Source organism: Festucalex cinctus, chromosome 15, assembly GCF_051991245.1.
Source record: "Festucalex cinctus isolate MCC-2025b chromosome 15, RoL_Fcin_1.0, whole genome shotgun sequence".
Classification (NCBI taxonomy): Eukaryota; Metazoa; Chordata; class Actinopteri; order Syngnathiformes; family Syngnathidae; genus Festucalex; species Festucalex cinctus.
Window position 1 is genome coordinate 25,672,108 of NC_135425.1, and position 19,748 is coordinate 25,691,855.

Sequence of the window (19,748 nt, forward strand, 5' to 3'; positions counted from 1 at the left end):
ACTGCCGCCATCTTGTGGACGGTGAGACAATAAAAATCATACCAGTACTTATTATTTTACTTATGGTATATTTATTACTACTTTATTGTTATTATTTACTCAATCGGGAATCATATAGAGTTATAACAATGTTGAGTGTATAAATAAATAAATAAATAAATAAAATGAAACAATAGAACGTGAGGGTATCACGTGACCCGACTGTCGAAACATGGCGGACTCCTACTGGCTGGGAGATGAACGATATCTGATAAAGGGGAGAAAGTAAGACGCCCTCCCACTCGCTTTGTGCACATGACAACACAATAACGAGGTACGTGTAGTTCTGTTTCTATCTGTGCATGGCGATTATATTAAATGTTTATTACTTGCAGCGTATCGTTGATGATAACGCGGAGTCTGCAGTGTCCTGTTAGTAGCTTGCAGCATCTGAGAAAATGATTCATCATCAATAAACCGGGGAGTGTGCTTGATTTTTTTGTTGTTGTTGTCGTAATTGCCGAAAATAGCACGATAATAACAGTTCCTCAGCCTTCGTGAGTAAAAGTCCGACTTGCAACCCCCACGGGGACAAACGGTAATTGTGCAAAGAACGCGCGTGCGTGTAAATGTGACTGTGTGAAGGTTCACCCAGGAAGCGGATTCGCACAGTGGTGAGCAGTCATGGACAGCGAGGTCTTCTCTGCTGGCCTACGTTTACTGTTCATCCTAAATTCTAATATTTAATAGACAGTAATCCCCTCCGCAATAAGGGAAATACTAATAAGGGAAATACTAGGGCTCCAATGATTAATAGAATGACTTGAATAATTTGACTGAAGCGGGTCATTTTTCCACACGTACTAATATTATCGAAGTTGCACACGCCGCTCCACTCGACACGCTCAATCACTTGACACCCACGTCACTCACCAGGCCAGGCCTGGCCCCGCCTTTTCAAGCCACACACATTCAAAATCATAAATTCTGGTGTGGAATGTCAGGATGGAAATACTTGCACGTAGTTGTGCATCGTCTTTTGTAAGGGCCCAACCGATTAATCGGCCGCCGGTTATAATAGTCCTATTATTGGCCTTCAAACAAATGGACCATTATTTCCCCCTTAAAACGTTATCGAAGAAAAAGAAAGTTTACAACGCTGTGAAAACACCCTTGAATGCACCATTTTGCTTTCGGTAGCATTAGCAACTAGCAAGTGTGTCGCGTATGTTATTCTGGTCCTTTTAAGTTGTTTATGACGCCGCAGTTGGAGTTAACTGTAAAACTAAACACACAGCGAATTACATCCGCTGTATATTTAAATACAAAACATGCTTCGTTTTTAAAACGTGGCTAGCCTAGCGCTAACAGGAAGTTAGCATCGACTTCAGGAGTGTTCTTCCTTCAAATAACGAATATCCACACACAAATGTTGCGGGAACGCATACCCAAATTCTTCCCAATGTTTGAAAAACGAGTTATTTTAATAGAATTCAATCACAACTTTCTTCTGCACTCGTGTGTACACCATGGATGCATGGCACCACACTGCCCCCAAGAGGCCAAAATGCACAGAAACAGTCATCTTTATGTAGCTCTTTCAAAGCCTTAGCTCGCAGTATTTGTATTGTATATGTTTTTAATAAATAATTGGCAGATTAATCAGGAATTGTTTCGGTCTTGGGTTTGACGCCCGTGTTTGAACTCCCAACCCAACTGTTTTCAGACCCGGTCCAAATGAAGAAGAAGTGACCGACGGCGGAACCCTTTTTTGGTCGATCCCCGCTCCGCCCATCCGTCGGCAAGCGATGTCGCCGCACGTCAACCCGGTCGCGGTGGAGTCGGCGCTGGTGTCGGCGGTGGTCCTGCGCGCCCACGCGGCGCTCTGGAACCAGCACTCGTGGTGCGCCGTGGCCCTGCTGGTCCAGGCCTTCTACGTGCAGCGCAAGTGGGACCGCCTGCTCCAGTCGGGCGGCGCCGTCTTCCAGTTCCGCCCGGCCGCCTCCAGCGGCGTGGTGCCGGCCTCCGTGGTGATGCCGCTGCTGGGCCTGGCGCTGCGGGCCCGCTGCGCGGCGGCCGGCAGCGTCCACCTGGAGCGCTTCGCCACGGTGGTGACGGTGAGCGGCATGGTCCTGGCGCTCTTCCTGTCGCTGCTGGCGCTGGGCATCAGCCGGCCGGTGCCGGCCGACGCCTGCGCGGTGGCCGGCCTCTCGGCGGGCGCCGTCTTCTACACGGCCAAGCAGACGCTGACGGTGTCGGAGGTGATCGAGGTGCTGGAGGTGCTGCTGATCTTCGTCTACCTCAGCCTGATCGTGCTCTACCTGCTGCCGCGCTGCTTCACGCCCGGCGAGGCCCTGCTGGTGGTGGGCGGAGTCAGCCTGGCGGTCAACCAGCTGGTCAAGCGCTCGCTGAGCTGGGACGGCGCCGGCGGAGGCGGCGACCCGGTCCACTACCTTCTCCCCGTGCTGGTGTCGGGCTCGCTGCTGCTCGGCGTGATCTTCGCGCTGCTCTTCCGCTTCATGGAGTCGGAGACGTGGGCGTCGTCGCTCTTCTTCCACACCATGACGGCCGTGCTGGGCCTGGGCGTCCTCGCGCCGTGGCTGTCGCTCTTCATCGGGCGCCACCCGATCACGTGGCTGTGGGATCTGGTCACGTCCAGCCGGCGCCGGCTGGCGCTGGTGGCGTACTGGGCGGCGCTGTGCGTGGCCGCCGCCGGCGTGGTGCTGCACCAGAACCGGCGGCGCCGCGCCGGCTCCAAGAAGCACCGGGCGTCCACGGCGGTGCGCAAGTACTTCCACGTCATCGCCGTGGCGACGTTCGCGCCCGGGCTGCTGTACGAGCGCCGGCTGCTGCACGCGGCGTCCGCCGTCTGCCTGGCCGTCTTCCTCTTCCTGGAGTACGTGCGCTACTTCCGGATCAAGCCGCTGGGGCGGCCGCTGCGCCAGCTGCTCACCCTGTTCCTGGACGAGCGCGACTCGGGCCCGCTCGTCCTCACCCACGTCTACCTGCTGGTGGGCGTGGCGCTGCCCGTCTGGCTCCTGCCGGCGGCCTGCGCGCCGGCCAAGGGGGCGGGCGGCCTGGCGCCGTACGCCGGCGTGCTGGCGGTGGGCGTGGGCGACGCGGCGGCGGCGGCGCTGGGGAGCGCGCTGGGCCGGATCCGCTGGCCGGGCACAAAGAAGACGGTGGAGGGCACGGCGGCGTCGGTGCTGGCGCAGGTGGCGGGCGTGGCCGCGCTGCTGGCCGCCGACGCCGGCGTCGACCTGGACGGCGCCCACGCGCGCGTGTTGGGCTCGGTGGCGCTGGTGGCCGCGCTGGAGGCGTACACGTCGCAGATCGACAACCTGCTGCTGCCGCTCTACCTGCTCATCATGCTGGCGCTCTGACGGGCGCCGACTGACTCGTCGTGTCCGTGTACCGGGGGTAAAAAAAAAAGCATTGTCACGCCTACAAATGGCCCCGAGGAACATTATGCGACTATTTCAACTACTCAGACAAAGTTCGGGATGTGACACTTTGGGTTGAGATTTCAGAATGAAACTAAAATGTACTCGCGGTGGACCTGAAACGTTTTAACACAAAGTCAAAACAAAACAATAACAAAATGGCCGCTTTAGCTTTAGATTTAATATTCTTGCACAGTTTGAACCTGGATGAAAGGTTAACATTATTTTTTGAAAGGATCTCAATAATAATTAAATAATTTATTGCATAAAAAACAAATTACTCAAATGTTTAATTAAAAATCTCTTTAAAAGTTAAAATCAAGTATGGCTGTGCAATTAATCGCAATTCAATTAGACTTCACAATTTGCAAAATCAGCATAAATGTAAAATAATAATAGATTTGAGTTGTTTAAATTCATACATTATCAACGTTTTTATTTTATTTTAAAATAACAAATTGAATACCTTTTGTTTCATCCAAAAGGAACTAATTAGTGTTTCAAAAAATAAATAATTTGTCTTAAAAAATATATGTTTAAACATTTTCTTAATAAATGGTCATCCTAATCGTGATTTCAATTTTCAACTGAACTGAACTCACCAGCGATTTTTTTTCCCCCTTGCTTACCACTTGAGGGCGCATGTGTACCAAATCTGATTTACCACACAACGATCCTTACCTATTTGCAATTTATGGATTTTTTTTTTTTTTTGGGATGAGAAATTTATCCTGTTATGATCTGAAAATTTGGTGCCAATTAAGAATCCATATAGTATACCAAAAAAAAAAACTTTTTTTCTGTGCCAGCCATTTTCAGACCCTCCTTTCGGCCACCACGTAACGTGAAGTAAAAAAAAATAAAAGAAAAATGGATTCTTAAAAATACATTTTAAAAAAAACGTCCCTGGGAGCGAAATTAATAAAGTAAAATGAACTCTACCTGTTGTAAAATAAAGAAAACACAATACAGTGAAATGGGGTTAGCCAAAATCTGAGCAAAAAAAAAAAAAAAACAAGATGGCGGCACAGCACTATTTATGTTTGACGAGGCTGTGACTGATGCGCGAAAAATGCAAATAAGGTTAGTTCTTTTTTTCTTTTTTTTTAAGTGACTAATGGATGATAGGTTCCTCCACACTTTTACATATAAGCAAATTATTAACTGACAACTGACTTGTAATGCCAACAAGGCAGTCGAGAAAACAAATAGAGGACAAACGGTCCAGTGTGATCGAATTACACAACACATGATTATGTCATAGCATGTGGTGAATAAATGATTGCAATCATGCTTTAAAAAAAAACTTTCACCCTCACTAACTTTGTCAAAAGAATGGATGATTTGTTGGCCATTTTAAAAGCTCACAAAAGACCAAATGAAAGTTGACCCGTGAAGGTTTCGGGACATTTGAGTTTCCTTGTGAAATTTCACACCATTTCCCAAACTTTGTGATGCTTCTTGTTATTTATTCACATGCTCTCTTCTCAATCATTCTAAAAGTAGTGTTCACGTCACGACGGCGTCGGGTCGCGGTAGTTACTTGTAGATGAGATGACTGCACTGCATGACCGGAAAAGGAAAGGCTGACTTCACGTTCACGTTCACGTTCGATGCCGTTTCCCCATTTCACCTTCCTCATTATCATGATTTCATGTTTCCTTGGAAAATAATATGCGCGTCCCAGCATGTGAAACAAACTTACTTTTTTGCAGGTTTCATGGGACCTCCTCAATTATTTATTATTTTTAGCTAGTTTTTATTCCCCCCCAAATGATCACAATGTAATAATGTAACATTAGGATTTGCCCTGCATTTATTTCATGTCTTTTTTTTTTTTGCACATTTCATGATTCGTCAATTATTTTCTGAAAGCAATTTTATTTTATTTTTTTGTTTCAAATGTGAGCATCTCCCTGCATTTGTATTTAATCGTACCATATTGCATGTGAAAGGAAAGTAGACGTCATTTTTTTTGTATTTTGCAGGTTTGATGGGACCTCCGATGATTAATTCCAAACTTCTTTTTTTTTTGTTTTACATTTTTTGTTAATCGTGTCACATTGCATGAGCAAGCGTATCACGATGTGCGATTGACAAGACGAAGAAGCTTTATTGTGTTGAATCCACTTCCGTTTGCGTGAAAGTACTTGAAATTAAATTATTTGTACACAAATGTCCTGTTTTGACAATAATCATCACAATTAAAGTACGTGCACAAATATGTGTTCATAATTTTTTTTTTTTTTTTTTTTCCGTAATGATCTGCATTCTTTTTTGAATAAATGGTTTTAATAATAGCAGGAAACAAACCGTCAATCCGGTTCCTTCATTTGGTGTAAAGTGACGGGAAAGGAAGTTCTTCAGTGGGCTGCAGCCTAAAAGAAAAAAAAAAAAAAAAAGGAAACAGTCTGGAGGTGAAACATTTGTTATTATTATGCAAATCAAAAGTTGATAAATACTTAAAAAAAACAAAACTTAAAGGGACACTTGACTCATTGAAAAAGTTTCAGCAGTGAAAAGTGAATATTTTGTCCAGAATGACTTTGATAACTTCATTATTTTTCATGTACAATTAATACCTTGTAAAAATGATTTTTTTCTACTTGCTTTCAACTGATGATGACATCACCTGTGCTGAGGAAGTATCGGTAACGACCAATCATGGCTCAGTTTACTGACCAAACCCGGAAAACAGGTGAGCCATGATTCTAAGCACAGGTGATGTCATCATCAGTCGACAGCAAAATGAAAAAATCGTTTTTAAAGGTATTAAAAGTACAGTACATGAAAAATAATGAAGTTACCACATTAATTATAGACAAAATCTGAACTTTCTACTGCTGAAAATGGCTCAGTGAGTCAAGTATCCATTGAAACAAAGCATTTTCTGAAAAAAAAAATACAAACTAAGAAACTAGCTGTGAAAAGTAATCCAAACAAAATGAAAAATGATGTTGAAGCGTCTGACCAGTTGTCTGGACTCCAGCGTGTGCGGTGCGCCTCCATCAGATGGAAGGTGTACACATGGCGCGAGTCCTCGGACGCGTTCTGGGCGCTGCGGTGCACCACTTGGCCGTGGATCAGCACCACGCCGCCTACGTGCCATTTGCATTACATCAAAAGTCTGCACACCCCTCTTTTTTTTTTCTTTTTTTTTTTTTAAAGCTCAGCTTGTTAGCGTTATGAAAGGGGAAGTAAAACTACACAACTGAGATCATGCATTTGCACAAGTCTGCACACCCTCATAAAAAGTGATGTGGCTGTGTTCAGATTTAACCAATCGGATTCACGCATGTTAAAACGGGAGTTAACAAACAGCTGTCACCATTTAAAAGAGGAAGTCACCCCCCCCCCCCCCCCCAAAAAAAATAAATAAAAATTCTGACAATAATATGATAAATGTGATCTCACTAGTGTAAATAGTGTAGAGTGGAATATGAGTTACGCAGCAAAATCCAGCCGTTTTAATTCATCTCAAGGGGCGGCCATTTTGCCACTTGCTGTCGACTGAAGATGACGTCACAGTTGCGCAGTTGCTCCGGTAACAACCAATCACAGCGCAGCTTCAGAAAACAGGTGATCTCTGATTGGTCGTTGCCTGAGCAATTGTGATGTCATCTTCGGTCGACAGAAAGCGGTAAAATGGCCGCCCCCTGAGATGGATAAAAACGGCTGGATTTTGCCGCATAACTCATATTTCACAAATGTAATATTAACTCATTCACTCCCAGCCATTTTTTTTTACCTTTGCTCCCGGCTGTTTTACTGGATTTGGACTGATTTTGCAAGGCCCACAAAATAGTGTGTTCTATTGCTATAAAAAAAAAAATGGAACCTACTAAAAGAAAGATTAGAATCTCTTCTTTCATCTGGGGGGAAAAAAAAAAGTATATTTGTATCTGTTTTGCAGCAATTAGCATTACAATATAGCTACGTTTCATCAATATTCACATTCCTGGTGAAAACACTGGCAAAAAAGAGCTTGTTGCAACATGGCCCTGGTTGATCTCTTATACTCTGCTGCCACCTGCTGGCCGTTTTTGTAGTAACTACCATTGTTTCAACCGTTCTCTTCAGTTCAGAGGCCGCATCAAAGCCTTCTGTGTGCTCTAGCATAAAAAAAAACATGATAAATACGTTTTTGGGAGCAAATGAGTTAATCAGAACGTTGAGTTTGGACGAGTGAGGTCAGCATTTCCCGCAATGAGTTCCAACAAACCTTTTTTAACTTCCGCCGGCACAAACTTGTCGCCGTCGTAGTCCTGCTCCGCGCCGACGAAGTCCGTCAGGGGGAACGTGCCCGGCGGCGTCCTCACCATCCGTCGAGTCACGCCGGCTGCGTGAAAGGGGGTGAAGATGAGATTGCGCGAGGGTGCGTCCGGGATGAGACGCGGCCGGCTTACTGTTGTGCGAGCCCGGCAGGAACCGCAGGCAGCCGTTGCCGACGGTGGCGTCCTCCAGGGCCACCCACAGGCCCATCACCCTCCCCAGGGGCTCCGTGTACAAGAAGGTGGCGTCCTGGTGGGGCGTCACTAAAAAGGGGGGCACACCGAACATATTATTCTGTTGACTCCATCACATCTCGCCTTCATTCAAAACGATTTCACTTTGTTCCAACCTTCTCCGCCAATTCCAGGTTGCTGGAAGAGCGAGAGAAAAATAATAATAATAATAATGTTGTATACTACTAGATTGGAATATGAATGCAAAAAGCTCCCATAATAAAGAAATGACCTTGAAGATGTACATGCTCTGCAGGATAACGGGATGCACCATGCCAAGCTTCCTGGCGATGCCCTGAGAGGAGAACGACAATGTGTGAGATGCGCTCACGTGCGCGCATGAGAGGCCTTCAGGGGCAAAACTCGGGATGACCTCTCACACTCACTACGAAAAAAAATCACATGCATCACAATCACAAGCTGAAAGAACGTTTTTTGTTTTTATATATATAAACTGGATTGAAATTCGCTACATTTGCTTACAAATGTGTAAATGTAAATGTAAGTGGGGGAAAAAAAAACAATAATTTCACCAGGTTTATAATTACAGAAGCATATTGCATTCATTTAGAAAAAAAATGGGGTGTTTTGTTTTTTTTTGAGTATTTTTTTCTTAATATTTTTTTTCTGTCAAAAAATAAATAAATAAATCCAAAAAACAGGGACTATTTCTTTTATTAAATACAGCTAGTTTTAATCAGGTTTTAAAGCAAGTTTTAGGAGTTTTTATTTTTCCAAAAATGCTTCATTTTAGTTTATTTTTAATTAGTTTTAGTATTCCATTTTATTTGTAGTTATTTGGTTAGATTTTGCTAACTAAATGTCAAAAAGCATTTCAATTGTGCATGTGAGTAAATAAATATCACTTGTGTGTGTATGAGAGCATTTCAGTCAACGGTGAACTCTTCGGCCTGGTTACTTTCTCACCTGAACTTTGTCCGAATGCGTAACTTTTCTGTACAAAGGTTCGTGGGCGTGTAGCGCGTGTCCAACTTTATTCAGCGAGCGATGCTTCGCTACCACAAATTCTCCTGTGGGTGCATTTAATAAAAAAATAAAAAAAAAAAAAGTCACTTCACTCAAGTTGTTGATGAGCCAATCAATAAATGCGCCAACTAACCTTTGTCGTCAAAAACTCCCTTCTCGAAGAAAAAGCGGATCTTATCTCCGCTGGTGATGAAATAGTCGGTGTTTCCCTGCGGGTCAAGAGGGCAACGGCTGACTCACTGGAGTATTCGTTACGCTCACTAAATGTTGGAAAATTTTGCTTTTGATTCTCTGGGGCACAAATGAGTGTGACCCACCAATTCTACCTAGCAACAAGTGATGAAAAAAATAACAGAAAAGTGTATCAAATAGACGTATTTAAGAAAAAACAAAAACATGAACATGATGCCACTTAACAAAAAATGTATAATTTATTGCTCTTTGGGGCACAACAGATTGTGACCCACGAATTTCTGCCTAGCGACAAGTTATGGTGAGAAAATAAAAAAATAAATAAATAAAATAAAAATAAAAAAAATAAAAAATAAAGAGAGAGGAGGAAATTGCAAAACAAATGTTTAAAAAAAAAAAAAAAAGTGTGCATGATGCCATTTCACCCCCCAAAAAATGTGCATATTGCCTTTTGGGGCACAAATGTTTGTGACTCACAAATTTTTGCCTAGCAACAAATAATGCAAAATAAAAATAAAATAATAACAATAACAATAATAATTAGGGCAGTTCACAAACACATCCAGCAGATGGCGCAATAATGAAAACAAAAATTTAATTGTAATGTAAATTATCCTTTGGGGCACAAATGATTGTGCCCTGCCAATTCTGCCTAGCAACAAGTGATGCAAATAAAATAAGCACCATGGGGCTGGGTCAACATTCAACCAAAAGCGATGTTGCAGGAAAGAAAACATGTTTAGCTAATTTCTCCTAGTACAGTATGACTCAGTTATTAATTTAATGCATCTAAGAAATATATATTGTTTAATCCTTAGCTTGTCCCGGCTCTATCCTTACAAATTCTACCTAGCAACAAGTTGCAGGGGGGCACATACCTGCATCTGCAAAGTGTGATGTCAAGGAAGGCACGCAAGAGAAATCCGGCAAGTAAGTTAAAAAAACAAACAAACAAAAAAACAAACAAAAAAAAAACAAAAACCTCAGATACCTGAAAAATCTAGTAACTAAGTAGTTGTACTTGATTACTTCCCAGCACCTGCTCTTTGAGCTGCTCGTGGTGGTACGTGGAGAAGGTGGTGCGGCAGTGCGCCGGCACGTCCATCGTGTCCACGATCTCGGACATCCTCTGACGAAGCTCGTCGCACTCGCCGGGCGTCAGGAACTCGTCCAGGACCACGTAGCCGTCCTCCACGTACTGACAAACAACACAGGACACTGCACCGTATGTGTGTTTTCCAACCTTGCATTTCAATTTTCATATTTTGAGGAACTTTTCAACTCTGATCCCTTTTTTTTTTTTTGGGTAAATCTTTAAAATGATTTTCTGTTCTATGGTTATCATCATACTCAACTGGTTCAACACACCAAGAAGCTCAAGATTAAAAAAAAAAAAAAAAAAAAAAAAGTAGTTTATTTATGGTACTTTATTTTGTACAATTGACTACCAGTATTTATTTGAATAAAAAAAAATGTTATTTATTAATTTATTTAAAATATACAATTTTCTGTTCCTGTATCTAATTTATTTGGCATATTTTTTTATATAAATATCCTTTCAACTGTTTATTTTCCTTTTGGGCATTTTTTTTATTTTTAAAAACCAAGTATAGCACATTATGTATTTCATATTCCATGTTTTTTTTTTTAATAAGTTAAATCAATTTCATTTTTGCGTATTGTAAGGTGTGTCTTGCAACTTCTAAACAATTGAATTAAAAAATAGGATTTCTTTTAATGTTGTGATTATTTTTTAATAAATACAGTTGTTTAATAATATTTGCTATCCCCCTGAGTGCAACAGGCATTTTTGCTGCTGTGCATAAATTAAAGTACACAACGGAGCATTAAGTACTTGAGTACGCAAGCGTCTCTCTGATTGGCTGCGCCTGCAAACTGATTACGTAATCACACTCCACAAGAGGAATTCACGTGATTCACGCATGATGCCGAATATTGCATTGCTCACCCTTTGCACATCTCGGTCGCTTATGAAGTCCATGTTGTCTTCAGGGATCCGAATCCAAAGTTGTGCCGCCTTGGAGGAGGAGGAGGAGTTGTTGTTGCTGTTGGAGGACGAGGCGGATCAACCAACAAGCTGTGATTGGCAGGCGAATTGAGCGAGTGGCTGACTTCCGGGAAACGTCACGTCACATACGTCATCACGTCCCGTTGAACCCGACCCATCCTATTCGGATTTTCTCCTTTACAGCAAAACTCAAGGCGAGTAGTGTGCAGTTTATCAGTTTCATAGCGCCCTCTAGTGGCTATTTATTTGTTTTCTATTCTTTCTACCTGTTTGCTTGTCTGTGGTGTTTCTCACGTGAAGACTTTCATTACTGACATGTTTGGTCGAACATGTTGGCTTTTTTTGTTTCCAAACGGGGGAGTTCGGAACGTTCATAAAAATAATTACAAGAGTTATGTCGTACGTGTTGAGACAATTTATTGTGTTACAATAGTACAAAAAGTGCAACAATCAATAAAAGGCGCGTGATTTACATTCCAAAATCATTTAGTACACACGTGTAGTATGGCATCCCTGCATTGACAAAAATTAGACAGTTTGTTTTCCACAATTTCAAACTGTTCCCGTTTCAATCATGCTTTTTTATTATATAATAACAGTTTTATTGTCCAGTTGAAATTATTATTATTTTTTTTGATGAGGCGGTCTTATCTCATATCAGTACGTGGACTGTATGCCCCGCCCCCAAATACTGCTGGGCCAATGGGAAGTATGGCTTTTGTTACCATGGCAACAACTGAAACCGCGTCAGAGGGAAATGAGAGCGTTCATAATTACGGCAATTGCGTCTGCATTGAGTGTTTCCGTGTTGAGTGTAGTCTGGCAGCTTGAAAGTGGCCCTGGATCTTCCCCAAGCCTAACTGAACTGATCTGATCATGTCAAGGGGGCAGTTAAGCCAACCAATAACTATGTATTTAATTAGTTATTATACCGTTAGCTAGTTACACCTACACCCCAAAAGAAATGCATCTTCCCTTCAGATAATCCGCTGGCGTGGCGGCTTTAGAGCGCCTCGTTGTTGGCTCTGAGTGCATAAAACGTCACCGATAGTGGGCAGAACAGTGAAGCAAGTTTTGTTTTTTTGTGCCCCCCCCCTTTAAAGAGTTGGACGTGAACACCAGCATGTGCTGAAGGGTTTCCACACCGGAGTGGCCGCTTTAGAGCGCCACGTTGTCACAACCCTTTTCCATTCATACAGCAGAACAGATTTGTGTTCAACTAAACAGGCCTAGATTTCATACGATGCAAATTGTGAGTACATTCAGACAAGATCATCATGTGAGTGTACTTGTGACATTTTTTTTTTTTTTTTTTTATGATAGTGATGACGGTCACCTCCATTTAAAAAAATCAATTATGTCCTGTATGAAGAATTAACAGATACAGACAGTTTTTTTGTTTTTTTTTGTCATCAACAATTTGCACAAAAACCCAAATGTGGCAAATATTTAATAGTAGAAATACAAAAATTAAATCAACAACTGTAAGAATGCATTGCGTGTTTGGGTAAACGTTTAGTGCAGCAAACTGGTAAAGCTTGAATTCTAAGAAGAAAAAAAAAAGGTTAAGGCCGTGTTAGCATCATGCTAAGCCACGTGGCGCAATTCAAGGCAGCGGTGGACAAACTAATGCCTGCACACTCCCTGCCTTATATAAAAAAACAACAAAAAACAAAAAAAACAAAAACATCCCTTTCAATCTGCAATGTCCTCGAAAGCAGCCAAAAATGTGCCGTTCGCGTGTGAAAACATTAACTTTAAACATGTAAACATGAGCGTGTTGGCTCCCGATCCACGCTATTGTCACCTACATACTACGTTGGCCGTGTTGTAGTGCTGTTGGAATGTTTGTCTAATAGCGCCCACAATACATCTTGATACAACAGTCACATAGAAAAGCAATTTATCCGCTGATGCGTTGCGCAGATACAAAAAAAAAAAAAAAAAAAAAAAAAGCAACATGTGACAACACGGATGTACGTAAAGTGCTTTGTTTGTATTCATTTTGCTGGCGAGACCTTCCACACGTAAATGAATATTTGTGGCAGTAAACGGGCGGATTCTATTCGACGAATATACACGTCCACGGCAGTGAAGGAGTAGCATTCCAAAACGACTTTTTTTTTTTTTTTTTTGGTGAGTGAACTATAGAAAAAAGCTCGGGATGCACGATAATGCTATTTTCAACCGATACGGATAAAGCAATAATTTAGACGTACCAGTGTCGATAACCGATAAGTCGATAACTGTTTGCAAAATGAACTTATAATGAAAAAATACACTTTCGAGTCATACGATAAGTCTACAGTGTACAAACACATTGAAACATTGTGTAAACTATCAATTTCAAATTGGTCGATAATTGCCGATAATTTGCGGCGGATTTCTATATTATCTGGTTTATCCGTACAACGTCAAATTGGTTGATAATTTTTGGTGAATTTATTTATTATCTGGTTTATCTGTACGATATCAAATTGGTTGATAATTGCCGCTAATTTTTGGCAAATTTCTTTATTATCTGGTTTATCTGTTGACGTCAAATTGTCCGATAATTGTCGGCCACCGATATTATCGTGCAACCCTAAAAAAAGCCCTACATTGTGTTTATGCAATGAGTAAATCTCGTTTAAATCCGTTTCAACAGTTCCTTATTTATGTTCATTAGCACATATGCAGTCCATGCAAAAAAATAAAAAATAAATAAAAAAAATGGAAGAACAACATGCTGATTAAAAAAAGGAAAAGCCAAAGGGGGCTTGGCGCAGAGCCCGGGTGGCACGCCACACGCTAAAGAGCATGCATGATGAACATTTAAGGCTTCTCAAGGTACCAAAAAATAAAAAATAAAAAATAAAAAAGATGCACAGCCTCCACTTACCTTCCCCGAGGCAATAAAAACAAAAACGCCATCAGGCTTTCTCCTTGTCTGTGCCCAGCATCTGCTCCTTGACCTCGGGCGGCAGCGTGCCGAAGATCTTCTCCTCCACCAGCAGGCCGCTGCGGGCCAGCAGCCGGCACTCGCCCAGCTCGGCCGGCAGGCTCTCCAGGTTGTTGCCGCGCAGCTCCAGCTGCGTCAGGCCCGCCAGCTCGCCCACGCGCGCCGGCAGCGTCTCCAGGCAGTTGTTGGCCAGCTGCAGCACGCGCAGCTTCTTGCACTGGAACAACTCCGGCGGCAGCGTCTCGATCTGGATGCGGCGCAGGGAAAGCGTAGCAGCGCTTGATATCACACAGTGATGCCACGTTTTTTTTTTTTTTGGTTGACTACGGTAAGAGGCTTCTAAAACAAATCATTATTTGATATCCATGACACTTACTGTATTTTTATAAAGGTCTATCAGGGTTTCCGTTTCTATTAAAGGGATACTTTACTTAGTTAGCCTTTTTTGGCAGTCAAACATTAATATTTTGCCGATAATAAATTTGATATTTTCATTATTTTTCCATGTACAATTAGTACCTTTCAAAACACATTTTGCAACTTGCTGCCGAGTGAAAATGACATCACAAGGGCTCAGGTAACCAATCACAGCTCACCTGTTTTCCCGGTTTGTGACATTCACAAGCTGAGCTGTGATTGGTTACCTGAGCCCTTGTGATGTCATTTTCAGTCGACAGCAAGTTGCAAAATGTGTTTTTAAAGGTACTATTTGTATGTGAAAAATAATGAAAGTATCAAATTAATTATAGACAATATATTAACTTTTTATTGCTATAATGGGCTAAATAAATAAATAATATATAATAAAATAATAATAATAATAATAATAATAATAATAAATAAAATCAGAACCATCACTCTTTTTAAGCCAGCCAAAAAAAAAAAAAACATTAAGCCAAACCAATTCTATAATATTTGTGTTCGAAGCACTTTCCTCTCACCACTTGCAAAGAAGGTGCGGTCAAAGTGTAATTATACTGGCGGGCTTTTATTTTGAAGGCCTGACATGTGTTTCATAATTTTGTAATATGCCTTAATGTTTTTGTTTTTTGTTTTTTTTTAAACATAAGACAAAAGAAATTTTTCAGCGTCAGCTATTTGATGAAGAAGACAAGAAACTCAATGTTTGCTAATATTGGTACTAGTGCTGTCTATCAACACTGACCGATCTAAAGATTGGCTCATTCCAGAGGAAGACCTGAAAATCAAAACAGACCTGAGTGAGAGTGTCTTACCCGGTTTTCGGTGACGGCAAAGTGCTGCAGGTTCTGCAGCAGGCCCACGTCGGCCGGGATGACGGTCAAGTTGTTGTGGCTCAGGTCCAACAAGCGCAACTTGTGGCAGAAGAAGAGCTGGCCGGGCAGCTTGTCGATCTTGTTGCGGTTGAGGTGCAACTTCTCCAGGTTGTTGAGCGTTCCGATCTGAATGGGGATGTAGGCGATCTGGTTGCACCAGAGCTTGAGGCACACCAGGCGGCGCAGGTGCTGGAAGCTGATGATCTCCTCGATGGTCTTCAGGTTGTTGTCCTTCAGGTTGATCTCCTGCAGATTGTGCAGGCTGAAGATGGAGTGCGGGATGCGCTCCAGGTCGCAGTGCACCAGCTCCAGCTCGCTCAGGTTGACCATCTTGTTCAGGCTGTTGAGCACCATCAGCTTGGCGCCCTCGTTGTTGATGGAGAGCTTCTGCAGGTGCGCGCTCAGCTCCGTCACCACCTGCGGCAGCTTGTACAGGTTGCTCTTCAGCCGCAGCACCTTGAGCCGCCGCAGCTCGCGCAGCCCGTCCAGCGCCACGTAGCGGTTGTTGTCGGCGCTCAGGTTGCCCGTCAGGTGCAGCTCGCTCAGGTTCCTCAGGCTGTAGATCCACAGCGGGATCTCCTTGACGTCGGTGAACTTGACGTGCAGCGACCTGAGCCGCTCCTTGAGGAAGGCCAGGGCGGCCGACTCGATCTTGGCCGGCGTGTGGTAGAGGCGCAGCTCGCGCAGGGCCGACAGCTTGGCGGCGGCGGGCGGCACGGTCACGTCGGGGATGAACTCCAGCTTGAGGGCCTCCAGCTCGGCCAGGTCGAAGACCGTCTCGGGGATGCCGCTCAGCATGCACAGGTGCAGCTCCAGCTTCTCCTGCGCGTTCTTGGAGACGTGCTGCCGCAGCTTGTCCGGCGTCCACTCGTTGTTGAGGTTGAGCTGCCGCAGCTTGTTCTCGCTCACCTCCGACAGGAAGACGGCGAAGCGCTTGGAGTACAGCGGGTCGTACTGGTCCAGCATGTGCAGCATGAAGGCAAAGTCGTTCTTCAGGTCGGGCACGTCGCTGTAGCTGCCCTCCTCGCGGATGGCCTCGAACGAGTAGCGCTTGAGCGTGCGCCGCAGCATCCAGCACAGCGTGTACATGGCGATCAGGCCGTAGACCAGCACCAGGCTGATGTAGAAGGAGGCCAGGATCTTGAAGAGCGTGGCCAGCGGGTGGGCGCAGTGGAAGGTGCGGAAGCCCGTCAGCTTCTCCGTGTCCACCGTGCACATGACGCTGAAGCGGATGTAGCACACGTGGTAGCTGGCGTAGCTGATGATCACCAGGAACATGACCACTTTGATGACCGTCTGGCGCACGTACAGCCGGTGGACCACGTCGCCTTCCTCCACGTGGATGCGGAACTTCTTCACCTTCTCGAAAAGCGCCTTGGCCTGCTCCCCTTCCTTTTTATCCAGGACGCCCGTTTCCGACCGATTCACGATCCCCCGCTCCATTTTGCTCTTGGGTCTCTGCTGCAGCATGGCCGCGCTGGCCTCCACGTCGTCGTTGGCGACCGACGGCTGGTACGCCGCCGCCTTCTTGCCGTTCACCTTCTTGGCGTCCCTCTCCTCCACCACCGTCTCCGACAGCGCTCGGGTGGTCCACGGCGAGTCGAAGCACTTGCGCAGGATGGAGACAAAGTGTTCCAGTTTGGAGCTGGTGCGCGGGAACTTGAACCAGAAGTTGCTGCAGGCCAGGAAGACGAGCGTGTGGAGCAGCACCAGGTACGGGAAGTACTTGGCGAACCAGTGCAGCTTGCTCTCGTAGCACACGGCGTCGATGTAGCTGTACTGGTGGCGGTCCAGCTCGTTCTGAATGCCCCGGGGCTCCCCCGGCCGCGGCGGGGCCGAGGGCCCGCGGCCGGGCGGCGCCGCCTCGCACGACTCGTTGGCGACCCACTTGCACGGCAGGCAGATCATCTTGTCCTGCGTGATCTGCAGGGTGCCGCCGAACACGGCGATCATCAACATGACCACCGAGATGTAGTCGTTGAAGACGTCCCACCACGGCTTCAGGATGCGGTACGCCGGCTGCGTGTCGGCAAAGTACCGGAGCTCCGTGATGGGAATCATGACGGCTTACCTGCAGGGGTGCAAGACGAGCAGCCGGTTAGCCTCACAACAACCCGCATTTGTCGGCCTTTGCCGGTTACACAGAAACGGCGTCGTCCTGCTTCTCAAACTACCTCCCAAGGCAGAAAACTGGACCCAACATCGTCCCACTGTCGCGTGACAATGAAATAAGGCGGAAAAGGCGTGGGTTAAAATTTCTGTCTAGGTCATTGGTGTCCAACCGCGCTCGGTTACTTCCCCTTTATGTGAAGAAGCTCGTACATTTTTTTGCATTCGGCAAAATGCAACGCTCAGTTGTTTATTCATTGTGTCACATGTTTTGGAACTAGGTCAAACTGGTTCATTACAAGCTAGTGATGTCACAATCCCAGGTGATGTCTCCAAAGCAAGATATTCTCTCTTAAAATTGAATTAATATCAAATACTAATACTACATAATCGCAAAAATATATTGATAAAGCAGGTAGCGTCAGTGCGGTACAAATGGCAATTTTGTTTGTCGTCCTACTGAGCACAAAGTGCACACTCGTGCACTTCTGGACCTTAAGATGGATATCAAGGATATTGAGAGAAGGCCCTTTCACAGCATTTCTATATGTAGGTTACCAATGCCATTTGAACTTTTCTTCGATATGAAAGATATCCCAGATATCCGGCTTAATGTCGTACTCGGAGGCCAAAAGGGGGTACTAATATTCAGAAGTAAAACGTTCCGAGGTCATAAAGATCCCGAATAAACGCTGCCCCCTCCTCATGAGCTCACTTCACTTCCGGGAAATAAAAACTCACCACTTTTATGGCCACTGCTGTCTCTCAGCTCTCCCACACGCCAGGGACACATTTCTCAAGCACCGAAGCCGGCCGGACGACACCGGTTCGGTGTGTGTGTGTGTGTGGACCCAGTTGGACAGCAGCTCCCGAAGGCGGAAGGCTGCGCATTCCGGAAGAGTACGCTCCGACATCGGCGCTGATTGGTCCGCCAGCGCGAGCCTACCGGAACTAGTACATTTACGTGTCGTTCAAAAAAAAAAACATAAATAAATAAAAGCACATGTTGCAGTTGTGTAGGTCGAACATACATTGGCTGTACGTTTTAATGAGCTTTCTCTTCGGAATGTTGTCAGGAAAACAACGTAAATACAACGAAACCACACATGTCTTAAGTTTTTCGACAAACGACGTTTTTTTTGTAGTTCATAAGAATCAATAAAGTAATACAATTCCTTACAGCGAAACAAAAATACTGCATAATGCTTTATCCCAAATGAACAGTAAAATTAATGTGACGTAATAAACACGCGACGACCCAGTAGCTCCAAGCAACGTAAACATCGTCACTGTCATGGCGCTCTACAGTAGTCACGCTCGTTTACGGTCGGCACTAATGTCGAGATCACTGATGACTTTCGTTCCTGGTTCGCGGTGTCGTTCGTCGTTTCGTGGACTGTATTCCCAAAGCCGTCCCGCGGCAGTACAAATAACGAGCCTTTCTACTTTGGAGCGGCGTAATGGTCGCCTTCAGGCACACTCGGGAAGTGTCCTGCGCATTTGGAGAAGCTTCTCGAGTGAGGCTGTTGGGCAAATCCAGTCAACACATTACCACCTGGTGTACACATGCAAGGTACTTTGCGTTCCCCACACATCTGTGCAATGCAAATTCTAAGTTTTTTGCTGCGTTAGTGTTTTGACTTACTGCGAATTAGAACGCTTTGTAGGTGTGCACCAACAGATCCACGCAGAAGATCTCCAAGCAGGCGTATCACAACGGCGTCGTGATCGTGACGTGCCCAGGATGCAAGAATCACCACATTATCGCCGATAATCTGGGTTGGTTCTCCGATCTGAAAGGGAAGAGGTTGGTCTATTTGCACTGTTTTAAAGTTAATTAAATGTGGTTATGAAACCCTAGCTATATTGTGGGCCATTGTTCGTGAATTAAGTTAATTTAATAGGTTAAAATGTGTTTAGGAGGGGTAAAACCAAAAAGCAGCTGGCTTTTAAACATAATCCTCGGAATAAACTGCGGCTCATTGGAGTGGAGAAGTTTTAGCTGTTATAAAATCCCAGCATACGTCCAAAAAAGCTCAATTTTCCATCTTGAGTTTCACTTCACGTACTTTCTGTGAACATTGTCAGGAACATCGAAGAGATCTTGGCCGCCAAAGGAGAGACGGTGAGAAGGCTGGAAGGAAGCGACGTTCTCCAAGTGCTCCCAACCGAGTCCGGCCAGGAGAAAATTCCTCAGCAGGAAACTGCAAACAAGAAGGACTCGGATAAAGATTCATGAATGCACGCATCGAGTGAGATGTTTATTGT

The 19,748-nt window shown here is 44.6% G+C and overlaps 4 protein-coding genes across 6 annotated transcripts; 2 read left to right on the forward strand and 2 right to left on the reverse strand.

The window, feature by feature from the left end:
- Window positions 1–191: 191 nt before the first annotated feature.
- On the forward strand, window positions 192–5,644 carry dolk (dolichol kinase). The gene is made up of 2 exons (XM_077497122.1): window positions 192–313; window positions 1,706–5,644. Exon 2 carries the CDS (start codon window positions 1,788–1,790, stop codon window positions 3,360–3,362), a length of 1,575 nt encoding a protein of 524 aa, XP_077353248.1. The 5' UTR covers window positions 192–313; window positions 1,706–1,787; the 3' UTR covers window positions 3,363–5,644.
- On the reverse strand, window positions 5,234–14,158 carry phyhd1 (phytanoyl-CoA dioxygenase domain containing 1). Its single transcript, XM_077497123.1, has 11 exons — window positions 14,017–14,158; window positions 11,076–11,172; window positions 10,146–10,304; window positions 9,048–9,123; window positions 8,855–8,958; window positions 8,160–8,222; window positions 8,044–8,065; window positions 7,829–7,957; window positions 7,645–7,761; window positions 6,394–6,520; window positions 5,234–5,800 (listed from the first exon to the last, which is right to left on the reverse strand). Exons 1-11 carry the CDS (start codon window positions 14,046–14,048, stop codon window positions 5,752–5,754), a joined length of 975 nt encoding a protein of 324 aa, XP_077353249.1. The 5' UTR covers window positions 14,049–14,158; the 3' UTR covers window positions 5,234–5,751.
- Window positions 12,568–18,694, reverse strand: lrrc8aa (leucine rich repeat containing 8 VRAC subunit Aa). Of its 3 annotated transcripts, XM_077497120.1 has the most exons (5): window positions 18,512–18,694; window positions 18,222–18,422; window positions 15,312–17,442; window positions 14,017–14,323; window positions 12,568–12,680 (listed from the first exon to the last, which is right to left on the reverse strand). In XM_077497120.1, the coding sequence occupies exons 3-4, from the start codon at window positions 17,430–17,432 to the stop codon at window positions 14,048–14,050; spliced, it is 2,397 nt and encodes a 798-aa protein (XP_077353246.1). In that variant the 5' UTR covers window positions 17,433–17,442; window positions 18,222–18,422; window positions 18,512–18,694; the 3' UTR covers window positions 12,568–12,680; window positions 14,017–14,047. The 3 variants fall into 3 exon arrangements, with proteins under 3 accessions (XP_077353246.1, XP_077353244.1, XP_077353245.1); XM_077497118.1 differs by having other exon boundaries at window positions 12,568–14,323; XM_077497119.1 differs by lacking the exon at window positions 18,512–18,694 and having other exon boundaries at window positions 12,568–14,323; window positions 18,222–18,426.
- On the forward strand, window positions 17,627–19,726 carry dnlz (DNL-type zinc finger). Its single transcript, XM_077497125.1, has 3 exons — window positions 17,627–19,053; window positions 19,148–19,287; window positions 19,569–19,726. The coding sequence occupies exons 1-3, from the start codon at window positions 18,775–18,777 to the stop codon at window positions 19,717–19,719; spliced, it is 570 nt and encodes a 189-aa protein (XP_077353251.1). The 5' UTR covers window positions 17,627–18,774; the 3' UTR covers window positions 19,720–19,726.
- The last annotated feature ends 22 nt before the right edge of the window (window positions 19,727–19,748 follow it).